At 43.1% G+C, this 24,854-nt stretch overlaps 1 protein-coding gene across 12 annotated transcripts in view; it reads left to right on the top strand.

Moving 5' to 3' along the window:
• Positions 1 to 273: 273 nt before the first annotated feature.
• Positions 274 to 24,854, top strand: part of ARHGEF11 (Rho guanine nucleotide exchange factor 11) — a 109,464-nt gene continuing 84,883 nt past the window's right edge. For 11 of the 12 annotated variants that reach the window (XM_050779416.1, XM_050779386.1, XM_050779376.1 and 8 more), the window contains exon 1: positions 274 to 1,854. In XM_050779416.1, coding sequence (XP_050635373.1) covers positions 1,823 to 1,854 — 32 coding nt within the window. In that variant the 5' untranslated portion in view covers positions 274 to 1,822. The remainder of the gene's footprint in view (positions 1,855 to 24,854) is intronic. The other variant, XM_050779315.1, reaches the window with a different exon arrangement.

The following is a 24,854-nucleotide window of genomic DNA, read 5'->3' as shown; positions in this document are numbered from 1 at the left end:
CGCTAGGCCGCGCCGAGGGGCAGGGCTGGCGACTGAGGGGCCGCGGAGGGGACCGGCCGAGGAACGACGGCGAGGGGTTGTGGGGGGCAGGGCGCGCAGGGAGGCCAGGACAGGGGCGGGCGGGTCGGCGGGAGTCGCGGCCGCGGGAACCGAGGCAGGGAAGGGCGGTCAGCTTCCCGCCCCCGCTCCCGGCCGCCGCGGCGTGAGGGGAAAGGCCGGCGGGCGGCGGGCAGCGCCGCGAGGAGGAGGAGCCTGCGGCCCCGCCCCGCGGGAGCGAGGGAAGGAGAAAGGCTCACAGGGAAGAAGGAGGGAGGGAAGGGGGCGGCCGGCCGGGCCTGCGCCCGAGCGAGCGGCGAGCCGAGGGGGAAGGGGCCCGGAAGGAGGCGAGCGCGGCCGCGACGCCGGCAGTCGGACGCCCGCTCGTGCCGGCCTGCCGCAGCCGCCGCCGCCTTCCCCGTGCGCCGAGCCTGGCGTCCCGAGCGGCCGCGAAGGCCGGAACACGGCGGTCGGGCGCGGGGCGAGCGGCGCCGGTAGCCGGAGGCCCGGCCAGGCGTCCTGCGCGAGGCACGGCGGGCTCCTGCCTGCGAGATTAGGCGAGGGGCGGAAAGGGAGGCAAGGAGAGGCCGAGAGGAAACAGGCGATCGGATTTTCCAGGAGGCTGGTGTGAAGGAAAAACCCACCTCGAACTCAAATCCACAATCATAATCCGAATAAGGGAGCCGTCTTTCTGACCGGGCGATAGAGAGGGAGAGAAAAGGGGGAACGGGAGGAAGCGAAACCTCCGTTTCATGGAGGCTGAGGCAAGAGAAAATTTCGGAGCTTGGATGTGGAGGAGCCCAACAGCAGAACTAACTCAGGAAATTGTCTTTCAGAAAAAGGCCGAACGTAGGCTGGGTCTGAGAATCAGGCTGGGGTAGGTGGAGGAACCTGCAAGTTTAAAGGAAAAAGAAAAGGAGAGAATATTTTCAGAGATTATCTCTGGTTTGTTAATCATTACTACCATCTTAAAGGTAAAAAGCATTGCATTTCAGGTGTTCTTTGAATTTTTTTTTTTTTTTTTTTTTTGGTGCAATTGGCTCATTTAAGAATTTCAAAACATTTAATGTAAAAGCTTTTCTTTTTCTTTTTTTTTTTTTAAGGAAGTCCATAAATTTTGGTTCCCAGGGTTGCACTGGACTTGGAAGGAGTGCTGTTGTGTACATACTATTGTATGGTTTTATTTATTTTTTTACTGTGCAAATCAGCTGGAAGATTTTTTCCAAGTGCCATTTCGGATTTATTAATCCTTTTTTTTCCTTTCCTCAAAGATATTTGCTGTTGTCATATTAAGCATTGGAGACTAGAAAATTATTTTCCCCCTTTGAGCTAGAGGGTCTCTTGCCAACAGAAGGACAGCTGAGAAAACTGGATTTAAAGGATGGTTTTATCTGTATTTTGCAGTTAACAGTGATATTTTGAAGGCACATTTTTCTGTGATTCATTTTTTTTAGCCCATAGTGCTAACCTTGAGGAGGTTTGTGGCTGGGTTTTTGGTTTCTGAGAAGGTCACAGTTTTTCCTCTTTTCCTTTTTTTTTCTTTTCTTTTCTTTTTTTTTTTTTTTAAAGCTGGGGAGGGGAAGAGGGGCTGAGAAAGGAAATCATGTTCACTGGTAGAAGTAGAGTGGAGCATCAGTTACCAGGGTCCTGAGAGCTGGAGGAGAAAGGATTCAGTCTTCAAGTTGGGAGGCCCTCCTCTCACCTTGCTCAAAAATTGGAAGCGATTCAATCCTGATCAACACACCAAAGCTACAGGATTCTGGAACCGTGGAGACACCGAGAAACCATGAGTGTAAGGTTACCCCAGAGTATAGACAGGTAGGTTTGCTAATGATTTGATTTTTCAACATTGACTAAAAGACTGGGAGGGGTGGTGTTGCATTTTAATAAATGGTTGAAAATAAGGGTCTAGGTGGGCTTTGGGAATTGGGACTAGGAGCATTAGTCTCTGGGGACCGTCAACCTGTGTGGTTATGTGCTTTCTGTGTGTCTATGTTAAAAACACAGCTCTTAATTCAGCGTCTTTTGAATATAAGCAATAAACAGTGAAGCCAGGAGAGGGGAAGGAGGAGGATGTGTTTCCAGTGGCTTTTGACTTTTGCCAGGGTGGAGGCTGAATTTGAGTCCCCCCAACTTGCCAGCTCAAGTGGGCACAAGCCAGTCTTGTGAGCTCCTAGGGGTGCACTAGGGGGACTGGCTTTAGGTGTTGGAGCTGCTGGGAGAAGGGCCCTGGCAGGGGCGTGGGCCTCCACCAGGCTGGTTGGTATGGAATGGTGGGGCTTGGGGACAGGGTGGATCCCATTTCTAGAAATGAAGAGGATGTTCTTGGCCTGAATGATGGGACAGAAACATCCTTTGCACCCATGCAGGTCTGGATTTTTACCAGTAGCTGACATGGCCCCAAAATGCATAGGTCACGTTAGAATTTCCTCTCCTCCAAGCTTAGAGTTTAAATTGAGACCTGCCAACCGGCCGATGCTCTAGGTTTAATCTTCCAAGCTGTTCTTAATAAGCTTGACTCTGCAAAATGGGCCTTCCCTCTGCCTGGAGCCAGAAGAAATTGTTTTGGGCTCGTAGGCCTGCTGGGCAGCAGCACTGGCCCTCAGAGTCTGAACACATGACACCCCTTCCCCCAAGAGTCTGCCCAGCCACCTCTATCACTGGTAATGTTACAGTGTGGTTGCAATTCTTGCCTGCAAATGATTGGTACAACTTTGTAAGGTGTCTGTCTTTTCCTTCCCTCCCCTACCCCTCCTCAACCCTTCTCCCCATGAGAACCTTGCTAGGGGGGTGTGTTTTGTGGGCACTGCACACATTCTAACTAGATAGATGGGTGGTTGAAGGACTGAACAAGCAAATGAAAGGACAGGGCCTGGAAAAAATATTATTGGAGAGATAGGGAAGAATATTTGCAAGGGAGCAATTGCTTCCTCCATGCCCAGTCCACCTTTGGTTATCCATGCTAATAATAATTTCCTTTTGGCTGTGGAATGTGGCCTAAAATGCATATAATCTCTCTCTCCCAAGCACTAATCTCTGTATTGCCTCAGAGTCCCATTTAGATTAGTTCAGCAATCCCTAGATGGGAACTGACTTGGCAGTGGAGAAGAGGAGGCAGACAGCCACAAAGGATATATGGCCAGTTCAGACCTCCCTCCCCCTTTCTGTTGGCCCCTCTGCAGTTTGACCCTTGGAAAGGGAGAACTGAGGCGTGTCAAGGTGAGGAATTGGAATGGTTTACATGGCTGCCCTTCTTCCCTTTTCATCCTCTTGGAGTTTGAGAATTAGTGCACTTGCCTTTTTAAGATTTGGATGGTGAACTCTTTCTGGTAAATGCAGGGATTTGAGAAGATGAGAACCCAAGTTTTGGGGAGGTGCAAGAAGGAGGAGGTGGTGAGGGTTCCTGGATTAATGTGAGACACTCCTGGGGGTTTGGATATCCTCATAGATCAAAATCTCAGGATTTGCCCAGCACATTACAGTTTGTTTCCTAAGTGCTTTTGTAGAACATATCTCATTTGAATCTCACAGTGGTTCTATGTGGTAGACAAAAGCGTCAGAGGTTATTATTCACGTTTCACAGAAAGGGAAACTGAGGCTCAGAGGCTACCTGGCTTGCCCAGTGCCATCTTGCCTGGCTAGTGGCAGAATCTGGACTCAAAGACTCAAACACAGGTCTTCTGAGTCTGAATCTGGCTCTTTCATTGCCCCATCGTGTCTAACTAGGCTTCTATACTCGTCCTATAGAATGTGTGGGGCACCGTTTTCTTCTTTCTCTTTGGCAGTAGGGTAAAGTGCCCATCAGCAGTCAAGGTCTTCCCTTCTATTTTTCTGTCTTGGGGCTCCTGCCTTGGGGGTTCAGTCTTGGGGCTCATACCTGTAAGTCTTATAGTTAAAGTACTATTTTCTCCTATGAGACAGTGCAACTTTGCAGGGTAAGGGTATTCCTCACCTCCACCCTGCCTGATTGTCTTCCCCATTAAGAGGGGTAGGACTCAGATCCCCTTCAGACATCCCCAGCTAGCTGCATTGAATCTTACCCCCTTAGCTGTAGGCTTATTCGATTGGAACTTTGGACAACATCAGCCTCAAGACTCTATGGATTTTAAATAATTTACAGTCTTAAATCACACTGAAAGGAATAAAATGCTGCAGATTATGGAGTCTAGTATTCTTTCATTTTATCAGTTTGCTGTGTAGAGAGCCTAGCGTAAGGTGCTGTAAGAGAGTTTTAGAAAATTAAGGTGTACAGTTTTTGCTCACAGAGAGCGCATGCAACTGGGGGACTGGGAAACATATAAGACTCCTGAAGACCACAGAAAGCAACACCAGACTGTAAGCTCCTCACAAGCAGGGACAGTTTGGTTTGCCTGTATGATATCCTGTGTGCCTAGCTTAGTGTCTTGCATGAGGTGAGTACTCAAGAAAAGTTTGACAAATGAATGTTAGTTAGAGTGAATGAAAAGATCAGCAAGTATAAATTCTTTCATTTCAGGTTGTTTCAATATTCACGTGTTAATTTCAAATGTAGTCAAATGTGGTCAGTTAGAGAAGGTTTCCTAGGTGATGTGTATTTTCTAGAAAATCAGTGACATAATAAAGGACCATGTATTTGGAAAGAGATTGTTGCTGAGAGTAAGAAAACTTTGGAATATTTACTTGACATTCTTTAATCTCCTGCAGCACCCTGTTCAAGAGTGACTCCTGGGTCCATAGAAGGCATAAAGTATTTGCAACTAATCTTTATCTTTCAGTGTTAATCAGTTATTACTGAAAGATGGGCTAAAGTGTAGCTGTTCATGTCCCTTTCAGTTTTTGTCCATGAGCAACTTACTGCCCATTAATATATATTCCTTTCAAGAGTTTCTAAAAATGTGTTTGCTATTTTTAACAGAGATAATGATACTGAATTATTTTTACAGGAGTGATCATGAATTTTGCTAAGCCATCTATATCTGTTAGCCTGGTTTCCCCGTAGCACATGTTTTTGAGATGGACGGGTGGGTTAGGGGTTTGCACCCATGAAACATCTTTCCTCTGCCCAAAGTTCATGTGAGGATCAAACCAAAGTACTTTAAGCCAAGAGTTTGTGGTTTGAGTCCTGGCTTTCCCCTTAACTATGTGACCTTGGGGAAGTCACATGCCTCCTCTGGCTTCCTCATGTAAAGCAGTAGTAGTTCATTTCTATAAAGTACAATCCAGTTCTCAAACATTTTTATATGGTGTGTCCTTTGAGGATTATAATGTTTATTTCATCTCTCTCACAGGCCTATTGAAAGGAGCAAATCAAACAAGATAATGTATTTCAAATTGTTTTCTAAACTGTAAACTCTATATAAATTATAGATGGTAAATTCACAGATTTGATTTAGCTTTGTGCCCAACTTTCTGAGCTAAGTAGCCCAAAACAAATTAAAGGTGACTGAAATCTTTATATCATTTTGAAGAATTTAAGCAGAGTGAACTGGCTTTATTGTTGTAGAAGTGCATGGGGTCAGGAGGAAGGAATATTTTTCCAATAGCTAGGGTACTAGAAGAATGTGAGAAGAGAAGGGTTACTGAATCTCCTTCCCAGGAACTCTGATGAATGAGAGAGACTTCATCTACCTTGGCTCACCTTAAATGTCTGTCAGTGATGGGGATAGAAAGGGTTTGTTCTGTGATCTCTGGCCATTCCTTGTCTTAAAAGCATATGACTTTCCTAAGTCAAAATAAATCCAGACCCAGCAACTGTGCCTTGTCAGGGGTCTCTTCGCACCTTGGCTTCTGGTCTTTATTGACCCCTGGGACCAAGAAGTCCCCAGACATTTAGCTGAGTTTCTACCTAGATTAGAAGGTTGGCCTCCCAGATTGGTGACAGGGATCCAGAGCTACGCATGGTAAGTCCCCTGAAATGCTGAGTCTTTTCCAAAATGTACCCTTGTTCCCATCTGGGGGTGTGAGATGAGAGGCACAATGGATTTGCAGCTGAAACATTTGGCGATTAATCACCATTATGAGAAGGAGCAGACTAAGCTTAACTTCGGATACTCAAAAACATTTCTGAAAGAGCACCCTTTTGTTAACGTGTTTGTTTAGCTTTTTTAGTAGACAAGAAATAAGAAAAATTAAATGACAATACGAGTTCATCAAAAATAAAAATATTTTGCGAATGGCACATAGCTAATCCCCAAGTTAGTATAAAGGTAAAGGAGTTCTGGAAGCTCACAGCCTCTGTGGAATGGAGTTTAGAAACTCTAGTTTGTATAGTGTTTCTTGCTGCTTTAAAGTTCTGATACTCTGATGTTTGTGAAAATGCTTTGTTAACTGTTGAGTTCTGTAAACATAAGAGGAGTTATTTTAATCTCTATTGACTGAATCTATTTCACCTCTTCAGAGTGGCATTGCCTTTAAAAATTAATTTTATTGGTTTATTATTTTTTAAACTTAATTCAAAGATATATCATGTGGCTTGGAACCTCTTTTTGCTGTGGGTTGTGTTCTTCCTTCTTTTGTCAATCACTATATTGATAAAAGACCCAAGCATACACCTGCTAGTGGCATGCAAGATCACTCTTTTGGCCCATGGGGTAAACAGGACTGAAGAAGTTGCTGATCCTGGTCTCAAAAACAAAAAAGGGTAACTTCATAAAAAGTCATGTTAGATCTTTTCTGAAAGGAGGTTTGGAGTTCTGAGGAAAGAACACAGCATCTGAGTTAGTAGATGTGGATGTTGGAGCCAGCTTTGTTAGCAACTGGGCGAATGACCTTGCAAAGGTGCTTACCTGCCCTGGACCTCAGTTTTCTTATCTGGAAAAATGAGGGAATTAGGCTAGCCAGCCTCTAAGATTTGATTCCTTTTAGCTATTACATTCTTTGAGCCTCTGAAACCAGAATGCTTTGTATCCTTTCAGTGGGCCAAATGGTTTTTCAGAAATCAGTATCTGACTTTCCTGAAAATCAGTGAAAATGAAAGTTTGAAAAGAACAGAGAACAAAGGTGCCTGATCAAATGGGAGAGAAGACAGAAGTACAGGGACATGGAAACATGGGGAGGAACTGAGAAATCCATGGCCCCTAATAGAATTGGAATAGGATTTGGAAGGTGGTTTTGTTTTTTGTCTTTTGAGACAGGGTCTCACTCTGTCGCCCAGGCTGGAGTGCAGTGGCATGATCACAGCTCACTGCAGCCTTAACCTCCCCAGGCTCAGGTGGTCCTCCAACTTCAGCCTCCTGAGTAGCTGGCACTACAGGCATGTGCCACCACACCTAGATAATTTTTGTAGCTATGACATTCACCATGTTGCCCAGACTGGTCTCAAACTCCTGAACTCAAGCGATCTGCCCACCTCGGCCTCCCAAAGTGCCAGGATATGGGTGCGAGCCACCATGCCAGGCCTAGAAGGTGTTCTTAAGGTCTGTAAGAATATCCCAATTTATTGTATTAAAACAATTGGACAGATTTCGGGGAAAAATCACAAAAATCTGGCAGGACTTCAAGGGATCCTCTTGCCCTTTCCTCCTGACTCCAAATAGGGTGTCTCTTAAGCTAGTAAAGACAGGTTAAGGGCCTCTCCCATTTTCAGTGATCTCTGGAGGATGGTTCCATGAGTTCAACAATTAGAAATCCCTTTGGATGCGAAACTTCCTCTGCTACGATTTAAAACCATTTTTTTGTCTTTCTACTGTGATTTCAGCATAGGCCTTAAAGTCACTAGTATCCCTCTATTACCTTTGTTGACCTCCTTGAGATTTTCCTCTTCATTTTAAAGAATAGCAAACTAAGACATGAATGTGTGAGAAAGGGGCTTTGTAATTTCAGAGTCTTGCTTTCCAGCCCTTTCTCATTTCTCTCCAGTATTTGGGAGCAGCCGCTACAAAATGGTGTGATGGGATCTGTAGTCATCAGTCACAACCTGGCTTCAAATCATGTAGGGAACCAATCTAGCAGCCCTCCTGGTGATGACCTGTGATCTGTGGCACTTGACGGTTGGTTGGACTTGAAATATTTATCACATGGCTCAGTTTAGTGCTCAGTGCACTTCTCAGTGTTCTGAGAGATAGTACACGAGAACTTAGAGCTTACGTTCTTTTTTTTTTTTCGAGACGGAGTATTGCTCTGTCACCTAGGCTGGAGTGCAGTGACGTGATCTCGGCTCACTGCAACCTCCGCCTCCTGGGTTCAAGCGATTCTCTGCCTCAGCCTCCCAAGTAGTTGGGATTACAGACACCTGCCACCACACCCAGCTACTTTTTGTATTTTTAGTAGAGATGGGGTTTCACCATGTTGGCCAGGATGGTCTCGAACTCCTGACCTCAAGTAAACCGCCCACTTCAGCCTCTCAAAGTGCTGGGATTATAGGCATGAGCCACCGTGCCCGGCCTCAAGCCTACAGTCTTGTTGGGAAATGTTATTAACAAAACAACAGAAAATAAAAAGATGGTACATAATTGCTGAATTGTTATGTACACCAAAAGATACATTTAGAGAAGAGCAGAAGGTTGGTGCTAATGAGAATGGTCAAAGGCAGAGTAGTTAGGAATTATTCAGGTCGAAGAAAGAGAAGAGGCCATTTCAGACTAGAGGAGCAACATGAGCAAGGTTCTGTCTGGGGTGGCACCAACATGGTGTGGTCTCCAAGTGTTAAGATTATTGTAGAGCAGAGAGAAATTAGATTGATAAGGTAGGTAGGGTAGGGAGAATGAAGGGATTCAGACTTTATGTATGTGGTAGTAGAAAAGGAGCCAGGGAAGGTTTATGTATTTTACGGTGATAAAAATAGTGTTTCAAGAGAGAATTCTGACATTAATATAAAGAGCAGAAGAGGGCTTGGGATTAGGAAGCCTAGGAGTTTTACTAGCAATCTTAGGAAAAGATAATGAGCTTCTGAATCAGAATGGTTATGGTGGGGACAAAGAGGAGTGGCAGGATTCCCAAGACGTTTTGGTAGCATAATTAACCAGTACTTTAAGGCCAAATCAAACTTATTTATTTATTTATGAGACACAGTTTCGCTCTGGTTGCCCAGGCTAGAGTGCAATGGCACAATCTTGGCTCACTGCAACTCCTGCCTCCCAGGTTCAAGCAATTCTCATGCCTCAGTCTCCCGAGTAGCTGGGATTACAGGTGCCTGACCCCATGCCCGGCTAATTTTTTATGTTTTTTTATTAGAGAAGGGGTTTCGCCGTGTTGGCGTGGCTAGTCTCAAACTCCTGACCTCAGGTGATCCACCTGCCTCCACCTCCCACAGTGCTAGGATTACAGGTGTGAGCCACCGTGCCCTGCCCTGAATCAAATTTTATTCCCAAATTTATGAGACTGGTAGACTGGGAGAAGGGTAGTGCTAGTCATAGAATAAGATCTTCAGTAAAAGTCATTTTGTCTGCCATTGGTACCTAGCAATTTACTGAATACAGTGGATACTTAACTTTCCTAAGACCCTTAGGTTAGGCCATTTCTACCAAATAGTTTTAGAGTTCTTCAATACAGCTCTTTAAGAGAAGCAGGAGGCCTGGTGTGGTGGCTCACGCATGTAATCCCAGCACTTTGGGAGGCCGAGATGGGTGGATTACGTGAGGTGAGGCATATGAGAACAGCCTGGCCAACATGGTGAAACCCCGTCTCTACTAAAGATACAAAAATTAGCCAGATGTGTTGGTGCACGCCTGTAGTCCCAACTACTTGGGAGGCTGAAGCAGGAGAATCACTTGAACCCGGGAGACAGAGGTTGCAGGGAGCTGAGATCGCACCACTGCACTCTAGCCTGGATGACAGAGTAAGACTCCGCCTCAAACAAACAAACAAAAAACAGCAAAAAAAAAGAGGTGGGTAGTCAGTTCTGGGAGATCCCTTAGAAAGTTGAGTCATGGTTTGAGGAGATTAGCATGTATTTGATAGATCCTGATTAATCAGCTGTATACATATTCATTCCCACATAGCCGACCAAACTCTAGGGCTGGAGGGCCATCTATGTGGAAACCATTCTAGTTGCCTAATGTAGAGAATATAGGACTTTAAGTGAGCCCCAGCTGAGTGACTAACTAGCTGTGTGATCAGGATAATTTGTACCAGCCTGACCAACATGGAGAAACCCCATCTCTACTAAAAATACAAAATTAGCCAGGCATGGTAGTGCATGCCTGTAATCCCAGCTACTCAGGAGGCTGAGGCAGGAGAATCGCTTGAACCCGGGAGGCAGAGGTTGCGGTGAGCTGAGATCCTGCCGTTGCTTTCCAGCCGGGCAACAAGAGCGAAACTTCGTCTTAAAAAAGAAAAAAAAAAAGCATTTTGTGAATTCCATGGTGCCAAACATATGGTGAGTGTTATTAGGGCATTTGGTTTGGCAGGGACCCCAGATTGTCCTAAACTCTCCTCAGCTGCCACTAGAATACCCATGCTTGAATTACCCTCAGTCCTGTGCTGATTCTCAACTAAGGACAGACAGGCATGACTGTGGGACCATAGTGAACAAACACAGGACATTAGTTAAAAATCAGGGGCCTAAGCGCTCATCCCAAGGCAGATCCTTTGCTAGAAACCCACAATGTCTTTCCTTTCTAGCTCGAGCTCCCCAGCTTGGGATTCATGACTTCTTTCTTCAGTTTAGCCCACATCTCAATAATCGTAGGTCCCATTACTGTACCCTGTCACCCTGCTTCAGATAGACCAGCCTGATTCCCAGGCCCACATCCCTCTTTGCACACCTTTATATCAGTGTTCTCTGTCTTCTCCCAACTCCATTACTCTTATTTCCTTCAAGGAAGCCTTTGCTGGTTAATATCACCAAACCCTACACCTTTATATTACTCAGCATTCCTTTGCACATACATACAGCAACTCAGCTCTATCTTACTTGCTTATATAAGATGATTTGTGTAAAAGTTCTGGCAGAGTATCTAGCACGTGGTAGACTGTTATGTTGGTTCTCTTCCATTCTTTCCTATGGTTCTTGTGTTTTATCCTGTTCCTAAGGGTTCGAGAGCAGCGTGTCCTCATTGTTCTGGGTTGTCTTCTTCAGCCCAGCTTAGTTCTCTTTAGACAAGGTGTACTCCCTATGTGCTCTTTCCTGACTCGAACATAGCTCGTTCTTGATATTGCTGATTCCTTCCATGCCTAGCCAAGGGATTTTAAGAAAGCAAGCTCTAAACACTCCTGCCAGGAACTAAGACCAAAATTCCTCTCGTTCTCATTGGGTACTAGGTCTTTGGTACTTGGTATTTCTTGCAGGGACAGAGCAGCCTTGTTGGGGTTGCCTGCCTTCAGCCTCTCAGAGTTCTGGGGATTTCCCCATTGGCGGCTTGATTTCCGGTCTGCCTTTCCCTGCAGGGGTCTGATGGGCACAAGGACTACCCTGCCATTGTCCCGCCTGCCCCAGGCTGGCCCCATTCATTTCCCAGAGCAGGGCCTTCAGAAGCTTCCCCCAAGAGACTGCTGCTGCAGAGAAAGGCCACTGTTGTTCTGGGGGGAGGTGGCTGGAGAGAGTGTAGTAAATAGCTATGTGAATGGGACCTTGTGTGCAGCTAGAACCACAAACCCTCTTCCCTTCAGAGCCCCAGGGAGAGGGGAAAAATACCACTAGGATTTCAGTGTCTTCACAGGAACAGGGTTTCAGGTTTGGAAACATTCATGCCATCCCTCAAGTAAGAAGCTTGGTCTGTTTAACAAATCTTCACTGATCGTAGTGCTAGACATCAAGGATTCAACCAGAATACGCTGCATACCTTGCCCTTAAGGAGCTTATGGTTTTGTGGAGGGAGACAAGTATGATAGCACCCAAACTTACTCATGTGAAAACAGTTAAAGCACTGGGAGAGACACCTAAAGAAGGTTTCCTGGAGGAAAGGACCTTTACATTGAGGCCAAAAATTAAAGCTAGGCTGGAGAAAGGGAAAGTGTAGGCAGAGGGAAGAGCAGGTACAGAAGCCTCAAGCAAGAAAGAGCATGGTGTTGTGAGAATTGCAAGTGGCTGTGATCTGTAGCGAGACCATAGAACCATTAATTAAGTGAAACTAGGGAAAAGGAAAAGGAGTAGGAGCCAAGGCCTGAGGACCATGTAATGCTCTGTCTTAGAGGTTTTGGACTTGATCCTGAGGGCAATGGAAGACCATTGTGAAATTTTAAATAGAGGGTGACATGATCAGATATGCTTTTACAAAAACAAGATCACCGTGGCTACAGTGCAGACATGAGATTAAAAGAGTAGTGAAAGAGTGGAGAGAGGGAAGGTGGGTTAGGAGACCTTTGTAGTAATGTGGACAAGAGCTGAGTGTGGTCTCTGCTACGGAAGTGACTTCAGAGACAGATAAAAATGAGAAATCAGAGGTTATGAAGTTGATTATATGGGGGTAGGGGGAAGTATGAAGGAGAGTGTGGGGCAAGGATGATACCCTTACTCTTGTCTTGGGCTACTGCACAGTACTATTCAATTAAAAAAAGGGAACTCTGGAGGAAGAACATAAGATGGTTGAGGGAGAGAGGAGGAGAGGGATCAGCATCCCTTTGGACATGTTGTGTTTGAAGTGCCTGTGGGAGATCCAAGGAAAGATGCTCAACAGACAACTGGATGCTCAGCAGACAACTGGAGCTCAGGAGGGGACAGAGAATCACATTAGCAGGTCATCAACACCTAGACACAGCAGCAGAAGCATAAGACTGTCCAGGGGCAGGGTATAGAGAGAGGAGAGGGCTATGCACAGAACCCTGAGAGGCATACATTTAAAAGGGAGGTGAAGGAAGATGAGAGGCATACATTTAAAAGGGAGGTGCAGAAGAGACTGGCAGGGAGTGACAGAAGGAACCAGGGCAGTGAGGAACCTCCGAAGTGAAGGGAGGGAGTGATTAACAATGTCAAGTTCTCCTAAGAGGTCATGGATGAAAAGGACAGAGAAATGTCTGGACTTAGTAACTAGGAGGATGTTCATGGCCTCCGTGAGTGGTTTCTGGGCAGTAGCAAGGGAAGGAGCCAGTTTCTAGCGGGTCCAAGTGAGAATAGGAGATGAGGAAATGGTGATGGACACAGTCTAGTCAATTCTTTCATGAAGTTTCATCAGAAAGGAAGAAAAAAATGTTGCTCCTGGTCCTGTCAGGACTTAATTTTTTCAAGGCAGGGATGTATTGCCCTAGGTCAAAGGTTCTCAATCTTTAGAATACTTTAGAATCAGCTGGAGAGCTTGTTAAAATACAGGTCTGTGGGCCCCACCCAGATGTTCTGACTCAGTGTGTTTGAGCTGAGTTTGGGGCCTGAGGATCTGCATTGTTACAACTTCCCAGATGCTGGCGTTCTGTGCTTCCAGAGCCACTGCCTTATGACATCTGTGCTCTTAATGGACTCTTTTTATGTTCTCAGAACAGAACTTTTGTTCACTGTCTATTCAAAACTTGTCAGTGGCTCTACCCTGCTGGGAATTGCTTCAGTGGATTGTGACTACCTTGGAGCAGACTGGTCACTTTGTAAGCTTAACGTAAGCTCACCGTCTGGGAAACCTTGCTTAGCCCATTTCTGTCTACCTCTGACATAGGTGCAAATAAATCCTATCTACTAGAGATCTTTAAGGATGGTGGGCTTACAGGATTTTTTGTAATTTCAAAATTAAAGCCCAGAAGAGTCATACACAAGAGAAATGTCAAAGTAATTGTCAAAATCAAATATATGTAATTTCAATAATTCAGTTTCGGATTGAGAGAATAAATTTCCTAAATGGTTTCTCCAACTGATCCCAGGTTCTGAATTTTCCAGTGGTAAGGATCCTTGGAATGTCATTGTTGCCTCTTAGAATGTTGTTAGAGCTCTTAACACGTGGTTGCTGCACTGAAAGAGCTTAGGGCTCCAGAACATGCTTCCACAGAGTGATCAGTTGTTCTACCCTTGCAGGAGTCCACACCACCACTATGGCTTCTCTGCTCAAGGGGTGGGAGTAGAGATCCCATGCAGTTCTGGGGTTCTGTTCTAGGGCCTTTGTCACTCCCCTTGAAATTGCGTTCAGGGACCACAGTACTGTGGTTTTTGAGAGCCCCCTGACCTTCAAGCCTCTTCCTGCTTTCCTGCTTTTCTTTTTGCCCTGTGCATTAGTGGGCCGTTTCTCATCATCTCCAGGTTCTCCAGACCAATGGCTCTGAGTCTGAGATGCAGGTGTGGGTCAGAGGATAGTGGTAGGTACATGACACGGCCTGGCAATTCTTGTGCCAAAGGGTTTCCTAAATAACACTTCAGGCCTCAGGATCATTTAATTAAGCAATGGGAAACCCAGAAGAAATCCTAGTTCTCTTAGCTCAGCCTAGTTCAGAGCTAATAGCTATACTTCTACTGGAACTCATGCCTGGAGACACATCCTTTTACTAATCCTGAACTTGAGGCCTGGCAGGTTGAGAAAGAACTGGGCAAGATATGGGGGGAAGAGACCACTCCTTGGTTAAGATCCTACTTCCCATTTGTTGGTCTGGCCTATGGGAATTTTAAAATTCATTCAGCACATTTACTGAATACATATTAAGTGTTAGGCAGCATTCCAGGCACTGGGGATACACTGAAACTTTCACTCTGTTGGAGCAAGACAGACAACAAACAAGTGTTTAAAATTATTATTATTGTGATCCAACGTATAAATGAATTTTATAAGACCTGGGTTCATAACTGCTGGGGAGAGGCAAGAGGAAAGATGTGACAGGATTAAAGTAGGGATTAGAGTCAAGAAGAGAAGTAAGTTTTTAAAGTGGGCCAGCGGAGGTGGGGACATAATTCATGGGGAGAGAAGGATGGAAGCTTGAGGACCAAGATAAGAGTGCAGTGATGATGAGGCTTCTTTGTATTTCTGCAGTGCAAGATGTATTTGGCAAAGTGTCTTTTGTCCATTATCTCATTGAGGTGGTCCAGGGCAAAGATTTTCATTCTCATTTTATAGGTAGGGAAGGACGCTCAGGGAGGCTTTAGTAACTTGCTTAAGGTCCAGAAACTAAGAAGTAATGGAGTTGGGATTTTTGTTTTTTAATTCTGTGCCTACTGAGCCCTAAGCTAGTGCTGTTCCTCTTTTCCTGTACCCCTGTCAAGGCTTGGTGCTGAAAATGTGTAATTCTTAAGGGAGCCAGTCATAAGATTTGCCTGACAGTAGTGAAAAGTAACCTCTAGGAAAGAGATAGGTAAATCAGGAGTCAAGTACCCCAAGTTTTTCTGTCTTTTCCCAATACAATTTCCTTGTCCATGGCCCCTTTGACTTGAGGTTTGCATTCACTGTCTAAGAAGAGGGTAAGTCCCTCTTCTTTGCCTCGTCATTGGTTAATGGTGGGGAGAGTGGCACGCTGGGGCTGGTAATGTTTCAGTGAGGCTGGGAAAGATGTAATCTCCTCAAAAGTGGCTCAGCACTCTACCACTTAGCGGCGCAGCGTCTTTAAGCTACTCAGGGGCCCTATCTTTGTGTACACTGTGGTGTCTGGGACTGCTCAGTAAAGTTTTATTGAAAATATATACAGTTTTTTTAGTTAACAGCTTTATTGAGAAATACCATACAATAAAATCTACTGCTTTAGAGTGTACAGTTGAGTGATTTTTAGTATATTCACAGAGTTGTGCAACCATCATCAATGTCTAATTTTAGGACATTTTAATCACCCCCAAATAAACCTTGCCCCATTAGCAGTCACTCCCCATTGCCCCTTTCCCCTAACCCCTGAAAACAACTAATCTACTTTTTCCTCTATGGTTATGCCTATTCTGGACATTTCATGTAGATGTAATAATACAGTATGTGGTTTGTTGTGTCTGGCTTCCTTCACTTAGCATGATATTTTAAAGATTTAACCATTTTTTAGTATGTGTAAGTACTTCATTCTTTTTGTGGTTGAATAATATTCCATTGTATGGATAGACTTATTTTTTGTTTATCCATTTATCAGTTCATGGACATTTGGATTGTTTTCACTTTTTGGCTATTGTGGATCGTACTACTGTGAACATTTGTGTGCAGGTTTTTGTGTGGACATATATGTTCATTTCTTTTGGGTGTATACCTAGGAGGGGAATTGCTGATCATATGGGAACTCTGGGGAACTGCCAAACTGCCTTCCAAAGTGGTTGCACAGCCAGACACAGTGGCTCACGCCTGTAATCCCAGCACTTTGGGAGGCTGAGGCAGGTGGATCACCTGAGGTCAGGAGTTCAAGACCAGCTTGACCAACGTGGTGAAACCCCATCTCTACTAAAAATACAAAAATTAGCCGGACATGGTGGTGGGCACCTGTAGTCCCAGCTACTCAAGAGGCTGAGAGGCAGGAGAATCGCTTGAACTCAGGAGCCGGAGGTTGTAGTGTGCTGAGATCGTGCCATTGCACGCCAGCCTGGGCAACAGAGTGAGACTCTGTCTCAACAACAACAACAACAACAACAACAAAAACCACCAAAATGGTTGCACCATTTTACATTCCCACCAGCAATCTGTGAGGGCCCAGTTTTTTCATATCTTTCTTTTTTTTTTTTTTTTTTTTGAGACAGGGTCTCACTTCAGTTGTCCAGGCTGGAGTACAGTGGCACAATCTTGGCTCACTGCAGCCTTCACCTCCCCAGCTCAGGTGACTACCCCACCTTAGCCTCCTGAGTAGCTGGGACTACAGGTGCACGCCACCACGCCTGGCTAGTTTTTTGTATTTTTAATAGAGATGGGGTTTCACCATGTTGCCCAGCTGATCTGGAACTCCTGGACTCAAGCGCTCCGCCCACCTCAGCCTGCCAAAGTGCTGGGATTACAGGCATGAGCCACTGCGCCCAGCCAGTTTCTCCATATCTTTACCAATACTTTTTTTTTTATTATAGCTAGGCTTGTGGGTGTGAAGTGGTATCTCACGGTGGTTTGATTTGCATTTCCTTAATGCTTAAAGATGCCAAGCATCTTTTTATGTTGATTATTTGCATATTTTCTTTGGAGAAATGTTTAGTCAAATCCTTTGCCCATTTAAAAATTTGGGTTATTTGTGCTTTTATTGTTGAGGAATGGATAGCGTTTTAAGCTAAGTCATTTAACCTCTCTTGGCCTCAGTTTTATAAATTGTAAAGTGGGAAAGTTGGATTTTATCTCTGAGATCCATTCAAATATAATATTATTTAATCTTTGGTAATTTGGTCGCTCTTTTAGGGTTCTACTCACCACCATGTTGCAGTCCAGTCTGGTTATTAGGGGTATGACTTTTATGTTGAATCAACCTAGGTTTCTTGTTACTTAACCTTTCTAAGCCTGTTTTTCCCTTTGGAACATGAGAAAAAAAGTATTTCTTTCAAGAGGTTCCTCTGAAGATTAAATAAAAATAATGCATGTGAAGTGCTTAGCAAATACTTGATGTAATTAAGAATTCAATAAATGTCAGCTATTATTATTATATCATTACTTCATGTCTTATAGTCTCTAGTTAACAAGCCAGCTCCCCATCCCCTGGATGTGACTTGCTTGTCCTGATCTTGGAGACTTTGCACAGATCAGTATTGTTCAGTTTATCCGTTGCTCCCAAACAGGGGCTTAACATAATTCTAATCATTTATTTTGCCCAGAATTCTGGCGGTTGATTGAGCTGAGCCAAGCAGTTGTTTTCACGTGAGGCCTCTCATTCAGTTGTAGTCATATAAGGACAGGGCTGGGCTTCCAAAGACTTCTTCACTCTGGCACCTTTGTTGGGAGGGCTCAAACAGCTGGGGCTCTTCAGGGATCTCTCTTTCTCTTTCCCACCACCCTTTCTCTGGAATCTCTACATTATCTTTACATGGCGACCTCAGAGTAGCTGACTTCTTAAAAGGAAGGTGAAGGCTCTCGGAGCAAGCATCACAAGACATTTGCAGAGGTGATGTCTGGATGAGCCTTGGGGGTCTATTGAGGCAGTCACAAAGGCCAGCCCAGGATCAGGGGAGAAGACATAGACTCTACCTCCTGATGGGCAGTGGCAAGGCTGTGGAAGAGCATCAGGGATGGGAACTACTGTTGCAGTTACTTTTGGAAAATTCATTTGCCACAATTATTTAACTCCTTTATTGTTAATTTTTGTCCCTCCTCTCCTTCAAATACCAGTTCAAAACTAACTTACTAGTGAAGTCTTACCTTATTAACTCTCCTTGATGTGAGTTTCTTCTTTCTCCTATACCTCTCACCATGTAGGTCCCTTTTGATTTTTATATGACATCCAGTTATCTATTCTTGTGCCTCTGTATCTATAAATACTCCCACAGTACCCAAAACCAGACAGTACTCTTTGTTTTTGAGACAGGGTCTCATTCTGTCACCCAGACTGGAGTGCAAGAGCGTGATCTCGATCTTGGCTCACTGCAGCCTCGATTTCCTGGGCTCAAGTTATCCATCCACATCCCGAGTAGCTGGGACTACAGGCACGTGTCACCACACTCGGCTAATTTTTGTATTTTTTGTAGAGACAGGATTTTGCCATGTTGCCCAGGCTAGTCTCAAGTGATCCTAGGCTCAAGCGTTCCTCCTGCCTCGGCCTCTTGAAGTGCTGGGATTACAGGTGTGAGCCACTGCACCCAGCCTAGACAGTACTCTTTAAGTACTATTGACCAGCTACCTGAAAGAGTGTACTAAAAATCTCCAACTAGGGTTTTTCCAGTAACTTTAATCAGCTAGTGATCAAATATTGACTGATTCTCTCGGCGTTAAAAATTCTCACACTTTTTCAGACTGACCCCCAACCCTGGTCCATCCTGCACTTTAGGGAAGCCTAAGTTTTCCTCCCCTTTGTTTTCTCACGTGTTATCACATCTAGGCATAAAGACTGATAGACACTGAGAGACGGTGGGTCAGGAGAGATCCATAATAACAATTAGCATTTGTTCAGCAGTGTACTCGTTTTGGAAAGTGCTTTAACAACAGGCATTCTGAAACATAGCTGTTACAGTTATTATTCTCCTTAATAGCGAGAAAGCTGAGGTTCATGGGAATTGGTACTTGAAATCACATAGCATTGATCCTGTGCTCTGACCCTAAATTCTGGACTTCCTCTCCTTGCTTGAGGCAGGCCTCTGGCTTTTCCCCACTGGATCTCGGAAATTGCCTTCTACCTTCCAGTCTTTGTTGAGGGTACTGAACTCTGATGAAATTTCTTTCTTCTACAGTTCTAGCCCTACTTTCTCTATTATAATCATCTGGGTGATCTGGGACTCAGAGCTTTGTTTTCCTCACATGGTCTTGCCTCTGCTGCTTTGGTTATTTACCCTGGGGATTGTGTTGCTTGGGTGCCCTATGAGCTTGGTTACTTTGAAAAAATGCCCTCCCATTAGGGGAAACTGTGTGTGTGTGTGTGTGTGTGTGTGTGTGTGTGTGTGTGTGTGTGTGTGTGTGTGTGTGTTCTAGGAGGACGGTCTGAGAAATAGTGCTTAATAAAATAGGAAGCACAGAATGGGCAAAAGGACAGGAAGGTAGCTAGAGAAGGCAGAGAAAAGAATCTCCCAAAGTGGTAACTTTGAAATTCTCTTTTCTTCAGTCGAGGAGAGAACAGGCAGATGCAAAACTGATGCTGTCTCTGCCTCTGACTCCGCTGGTATCTGCCCCTGACTGCAGAATGATACTTATGTCGTCAGGGACTCTTCACTGAGAATTGGCTTCATTTTATTTCCTGTCTTGATGATGAAATATTTGGTGAATGTAGTTAGGGTGCCATTGCAAGAACCAGGATGTAAACCAGGCAAAGGATAAGAATCCACTTAATATAATAATCCTCGCAGTACCAAGCATTATACAGCGTTTTTATTCTTTAAAGCACTTTCCATCTATTGTTATACCTGCCCTCATCACAGACTTGTGAGGAAGAGCCTGGGCATGATGAAGGAGCCATATCCCTCCAAGTGACTTAGTTTCCCTTTTCTCCTCTCCTTCCTTCTGCCTGGGTTCCCCTAGGACACACTTTTTTGACAGCTCTTTCCAGCTTTTGAAATTGCCCTCTTCTGATATAACTTAGCTCCTTGATCTATCCTCCCATGAATAGAGTGCCTTCCCTCCCTGGTAGTAATTAACAGGGGAGCCCGCTCATCTGTGTGGCTGCCCAGACTGTCATCATCAATCTCACGGAGAGCCCTTTATATGAAAGCTACAAGATTAGAAAATAAATTGGCTAGGGCAGAAAGATTACCAACTCAGGCTACCCGCATGTTCAGGAAGACGTGGGGGAGGGGTGGTGAGGAGGGAAGGATGAGATAACTAGCTGGCGGCACAGATACTCCTGGAATCCAAGGTCTTTTTTCCCTCTCTACCAGATTTATATCCCGTCTCATTTCAGTTACCATCGTCTCAGTCTCAGTCAGTATCTACACCTACTTTGTATTGTGTGCTTATTTATCTTCAACATGCATTGGGGAAGATAATGGAGACAAGTGGACTTGCCTTTAGGGAACCTCAGGCTTGTTGGAAAGGCACCTGCAAAAGACCTAAGAACCTGGAAGCAGCGGAGTGCTTCACTTGAAAGGCAGAGTAAAGGCACCACAGCCCACAGCAGGAGTGCTTACTGTCTATACCATCAGTTTGGTGGAGATAACAAATCTCCCCTTCTTTCTGATTTTACTTGCAAGTCTTATTTGGCAATTAATTGACTTCAGCAAGAGATGTTCATTGATCCGAAGTTGATGTGCCAGCACTGTGCTAGACAGAGGTTGTGGGGATTTAATTTATAAGAATATACTTAACATGAGGTATGTGTTCAAAAAATAGGAAAGGAATAGTCATTCCAGGTGCCAGAGGAGTGACATATCTAACACACACTTTTAAAAGGTTTTCTCTGGTATTGTGAATAGACAAGGGGTTCAAGAGAAAACGTGAGAGAACTATTAAAGTAATCTAGTCAAGAGATGATGGGCATAATTATGGAGTTAAAAATCTGTTGTTTTGACTGTGGCACAGATACAAACTTCTTTAACTGTGGAAAAAGATAGGTTTCCATGTTTTCTTTTGTTTTGTTTTCGTTTCCCCGATGCATTGTATCTTTAATACGGCTTTTGGTCAGAGATGAAAAGGAGATTATTATAAATGGACCCTCAAGTCAAGAGATAAATACATTAAAAGATATTTACATAGCATAGCAGGCTAGGCACCACCTATACCTGCAGACAAGTTTTTTGAGGTTAGCGAGTTGGCTCATTTAATTGCTACTTCATCTAACCTTCATGACTTCACAATCCATAGCCATTTATTTTGTTTCATAATAATCGCTTGTGTATGTGCAGCACTTGCAGTTTTATAGTTTGAGAATTTTCATATATATTCTTTTATAACAGCTTTTTGAGATATAATTCATATGCCATAAGATTCACCTAAGGTTGTGCACCCATCATCACTGTCTGTAATTCCAGAAATTTTCATCACCCCAAAAATAAACCTCAAGCCCGTTAGCAGTCACTTCTCATTCCCCCTCCTACAGTCCCACCAGGCAACCGCTAGTCTGCCTTGTCTGTATGGATTTGCCTATTCGGGACATTTCGTATAAACGGAATTATACAAAATGTGGTCATTTGTATCTGGCTTCTTTCACTTAGTATGATACTTTCAAGGCTCATTGTGGTGTAGCATGTATCAATACTTCGTTGTTTTTTTATGCCAATTAATATGCTGTTGTGTGGATATACCACCTTTTGTTTATCTGTTCATCAGTTAATGGACACTTGTTTCTACTTTTTGGCTATTATGAATAGTGCTACTATGAACATTTGTGTATAAGTTTTATGTGGGCATATGATTTTATTTCTCTTGGTTGTATATGTAGGAGGGGAGTTGCTGGATCATATGGTAGCTCTGTGTTTAGCATGTTAAGGAACTACCAAACTTTTCCAAAGTGGTTGCACCATTTTGCATTCCCACCAGCAGTCTGTGAGGGTTCTAGTTTCTCCACATCCTCTCCAGCAGTTGTTATTATCTTCTTCTTTTTTTTTTTTTTTTTTTTTGAGACAGAGTCTTGCTCTGTCGCCCAGGCTGGAGTGCAATGGGATGATCTTGGCTCACTGCAACCTCCCCCTCCTGGGTTCAAATGATTATCCAGCCTCAGCCTCCTGAGTAGCTGGGATTACAGGTGCATACCACTGTGTCTGGCTAATTTTTGTATTTTTAGTAGAGATGGGGTTTCACTACGTTGGCCAGGCTGATCTCGAACTCCTGACCTCAGGTGATCTGCCCGCCTTGGCCTCCCAAAGTGTCAGGATTACAGGTGTGAGCCACCGTGCTGGCCTATTATCTGTCATTTTATTATAGCTGGACAGTAGGCATAAAGTAGGATCTCATGGTTTTGATTTGCATTTCCTTAATGACTAATGATGTTGAGCATCTTTTTATGTGCTTATTGGTCATTTATATATCTTGTTCAGAGAAATATCTGTTCACATCCTTTGCCCATTTTTTATTTGAGTTATTCATCCCTTTATTGTTGAGTTTTAAGAGTTCTTTATAGATTCTGGATACTAGACCCTTGTCAGAAACATATGATTGGCAAATAATTTTTCCCATCTCATGGATTGTCTTTCCCCTTTTATTGATGGTGTCTTTTGACACACAAGACTTTTTAATTTTAATTATGTCTAATTTCTTTTGTTGCTATGCTTTTGGTGTCATGTCCGAGAAACCATTGCCTACCTCAAAAGTCACAAAGATTTACTCTCATGTTTCTTCTAAGAGTTTCATAGTTTAACTCATAAAGTCTATGGTCCATTTTGAGTTAATTTTTATGTATGGTGTGAGGTAAGAGTCCAACTTCATACTTTTGCTTATGGATTTCTGATTGTCCCAGCACCATTTGTTGAAAAAACTATTCTTTCTCCATTTAATCATCTTGGCACCTTTGTTGAAAATCAGTGGACCCATAAAGTGATGGCTTATTTCTGGTTTCTCAGCTCCATTCCATTGATCTCTGTCATTATTATGCCAATACTACACTGAAGGTTGGTAATAGGTTTTGAAATCAGAAAGTGTGAGTTCTCCAACTTTGAGTTTTTTTCAAGACTATTATGGCCATTCTGGGTCACTTATATTTCCATATGGATTTTAGGATCAGCTTGTCAATTTCTATTAAAAAATCAACAGAGATTTTGATAGGGATTGCATCAATCTGTAGATAACTTTGTGGAGTAGCACCATCTTAACAACTTTAAACCTTCCAACCCATAAACATGGATGTCTTTCTATTATCTAAGTCTTTACTTTTTTCAATGATGGTTTTTAGTTTTCAGTGTACAAGTCTTGCACTTCTTCTCTCAAATTTGTTCCTAGGTATTATATTCTCTTTAATGCTATTGTGAATGGAATTTTTTTTTAATTTCATTCAGATTTTTTATTGCTAATGTATAGAAATACAATTCTATATCTTTTATATATTTAATTCTGTATCTTGATCTTGCATTCTGCAACCTTGCTGACTTTATTTTTGTTGTAATAGGTTTTGTTGTGGATTCCCTAGATTTTCTCTATGCAAGATCGTTCCATGTATAGAGATAAGTTTTTCTTCTTCCTTTCCCACCTGGATGGCTATTTCTTTTTCTTGTCTAATTTCCCTGACTAGATTCTGTGCATTGTTGAACAGAAGTAGTAAAAGTGGCCATCCTCAGTTTATTCCTGATCTTTGGGAGAAAGCATTCAATTTTTTGCCATTAAGTGTGATAGCTTTGGCTTTTTTATAGATGCTGTTCATCAGGTAGAGGATTTCTATTTCTAGTTTGCTGAATTTTTTTTTATTGTAAAAGGGCGTTGGATTTTGTCAGATGCTCTTTTTACATCTATTGAGATGATCATGGTTTTGTTCTTTAATCTCTTAATATAGTGTGTTACACAAATTGAGATTCATATGTTAAACCAACCTTGCATTCCTGGGATAAATCCCACTTGGTCATGGTAAAGAATCCTTTATCCATATTGCTGGATTCAATTTGCTGATATTTTGATGAGGATTTTTGCAAATGGAGTCTTATTTGATCCTTGAAACAACCCTGTGTGATTAGGTTCCATATGAAAAAACTGAGGCATAAGTTGTTTGCTTGTGACCACATAGTGTCAAACTAGAACAGGAATGCAAGACTTTTGAATTTAGTCTAACTTTTTTTCCACTGCTTTACTTGGCCTCTCATTTCGCATCTATAACCCACAGTTGATTCCATTTATTTAAACTATTTCCTTTTATGAAACACTATCATTACTGTCTTGGATTGAAAACTTTCAAAGGGTGGTCTTGTTAATGCTGTCATCACATGACCACCTAATCAGGACTTAACATTGGATCCATTTGAGGTGATAATGAAATTGCTTTTATCGATATCAGCATTGCAGTTTATCCTTGCTGCGAACTCCTTAGCTCTTGCTCTAGTATAAAATAGGAAAAAAATGACAGTTCATTTTAATGTTAGTCAAAGCCCAATATCCCTAAGAATATATTTGCTGCAAAACAAAACCCCGTATTATATTACAAAGGCAAATGAAAATGTGCTTTGTAAAAATTATCTGTCTTTGCTGATTATTTGTGTTGCCTCTCCATTAATATGTGTGTTTGGAACTTACCTGTGCATTAATTGATTAAATAATCATTTGTATGTACAAACAGATAAAATGCAAGAGTATATGTACATATTGTGATTTTCTTCCATTTTAAATTCAAAGACCATAGCCTCATTTTAGGATCTAGCAGCACTATGACCTGGACAAGAAATAGAATGTCTTGGGACAGCCTTATATTACCACTAAAGAGAGCGAGTACCTGCATCTCTAATTGAGTAAGGGAATGTTTAGTTTCTAATATGGACCCAGAATAATTTTTTTCTTAATGCTGTTTTTTTCTTTTAATCACTTTATTAAGATATATTTGATGTACAATAAATGTGCACACTTATAGTATATAAT

Source organism: Macaca thibetana, chromosome 1, assembly GCF_024542745.1.
Source record: "Macaca thibetana thibetana isolate TM-01 chromosome 1, ASM2454274v1, whole genome shotgun sequence".
In the NCBI taxonomy this organism is placed as follows: domain Eukaryota; kingdom Metazoa; phylum Chordata; class Mammalia; order Primates; family Cercopithecidae; genus Macaca; species Macaca thibetana.
This window is presented reverse-complemented; position numbering and strand designations above follow the sequence as displayed.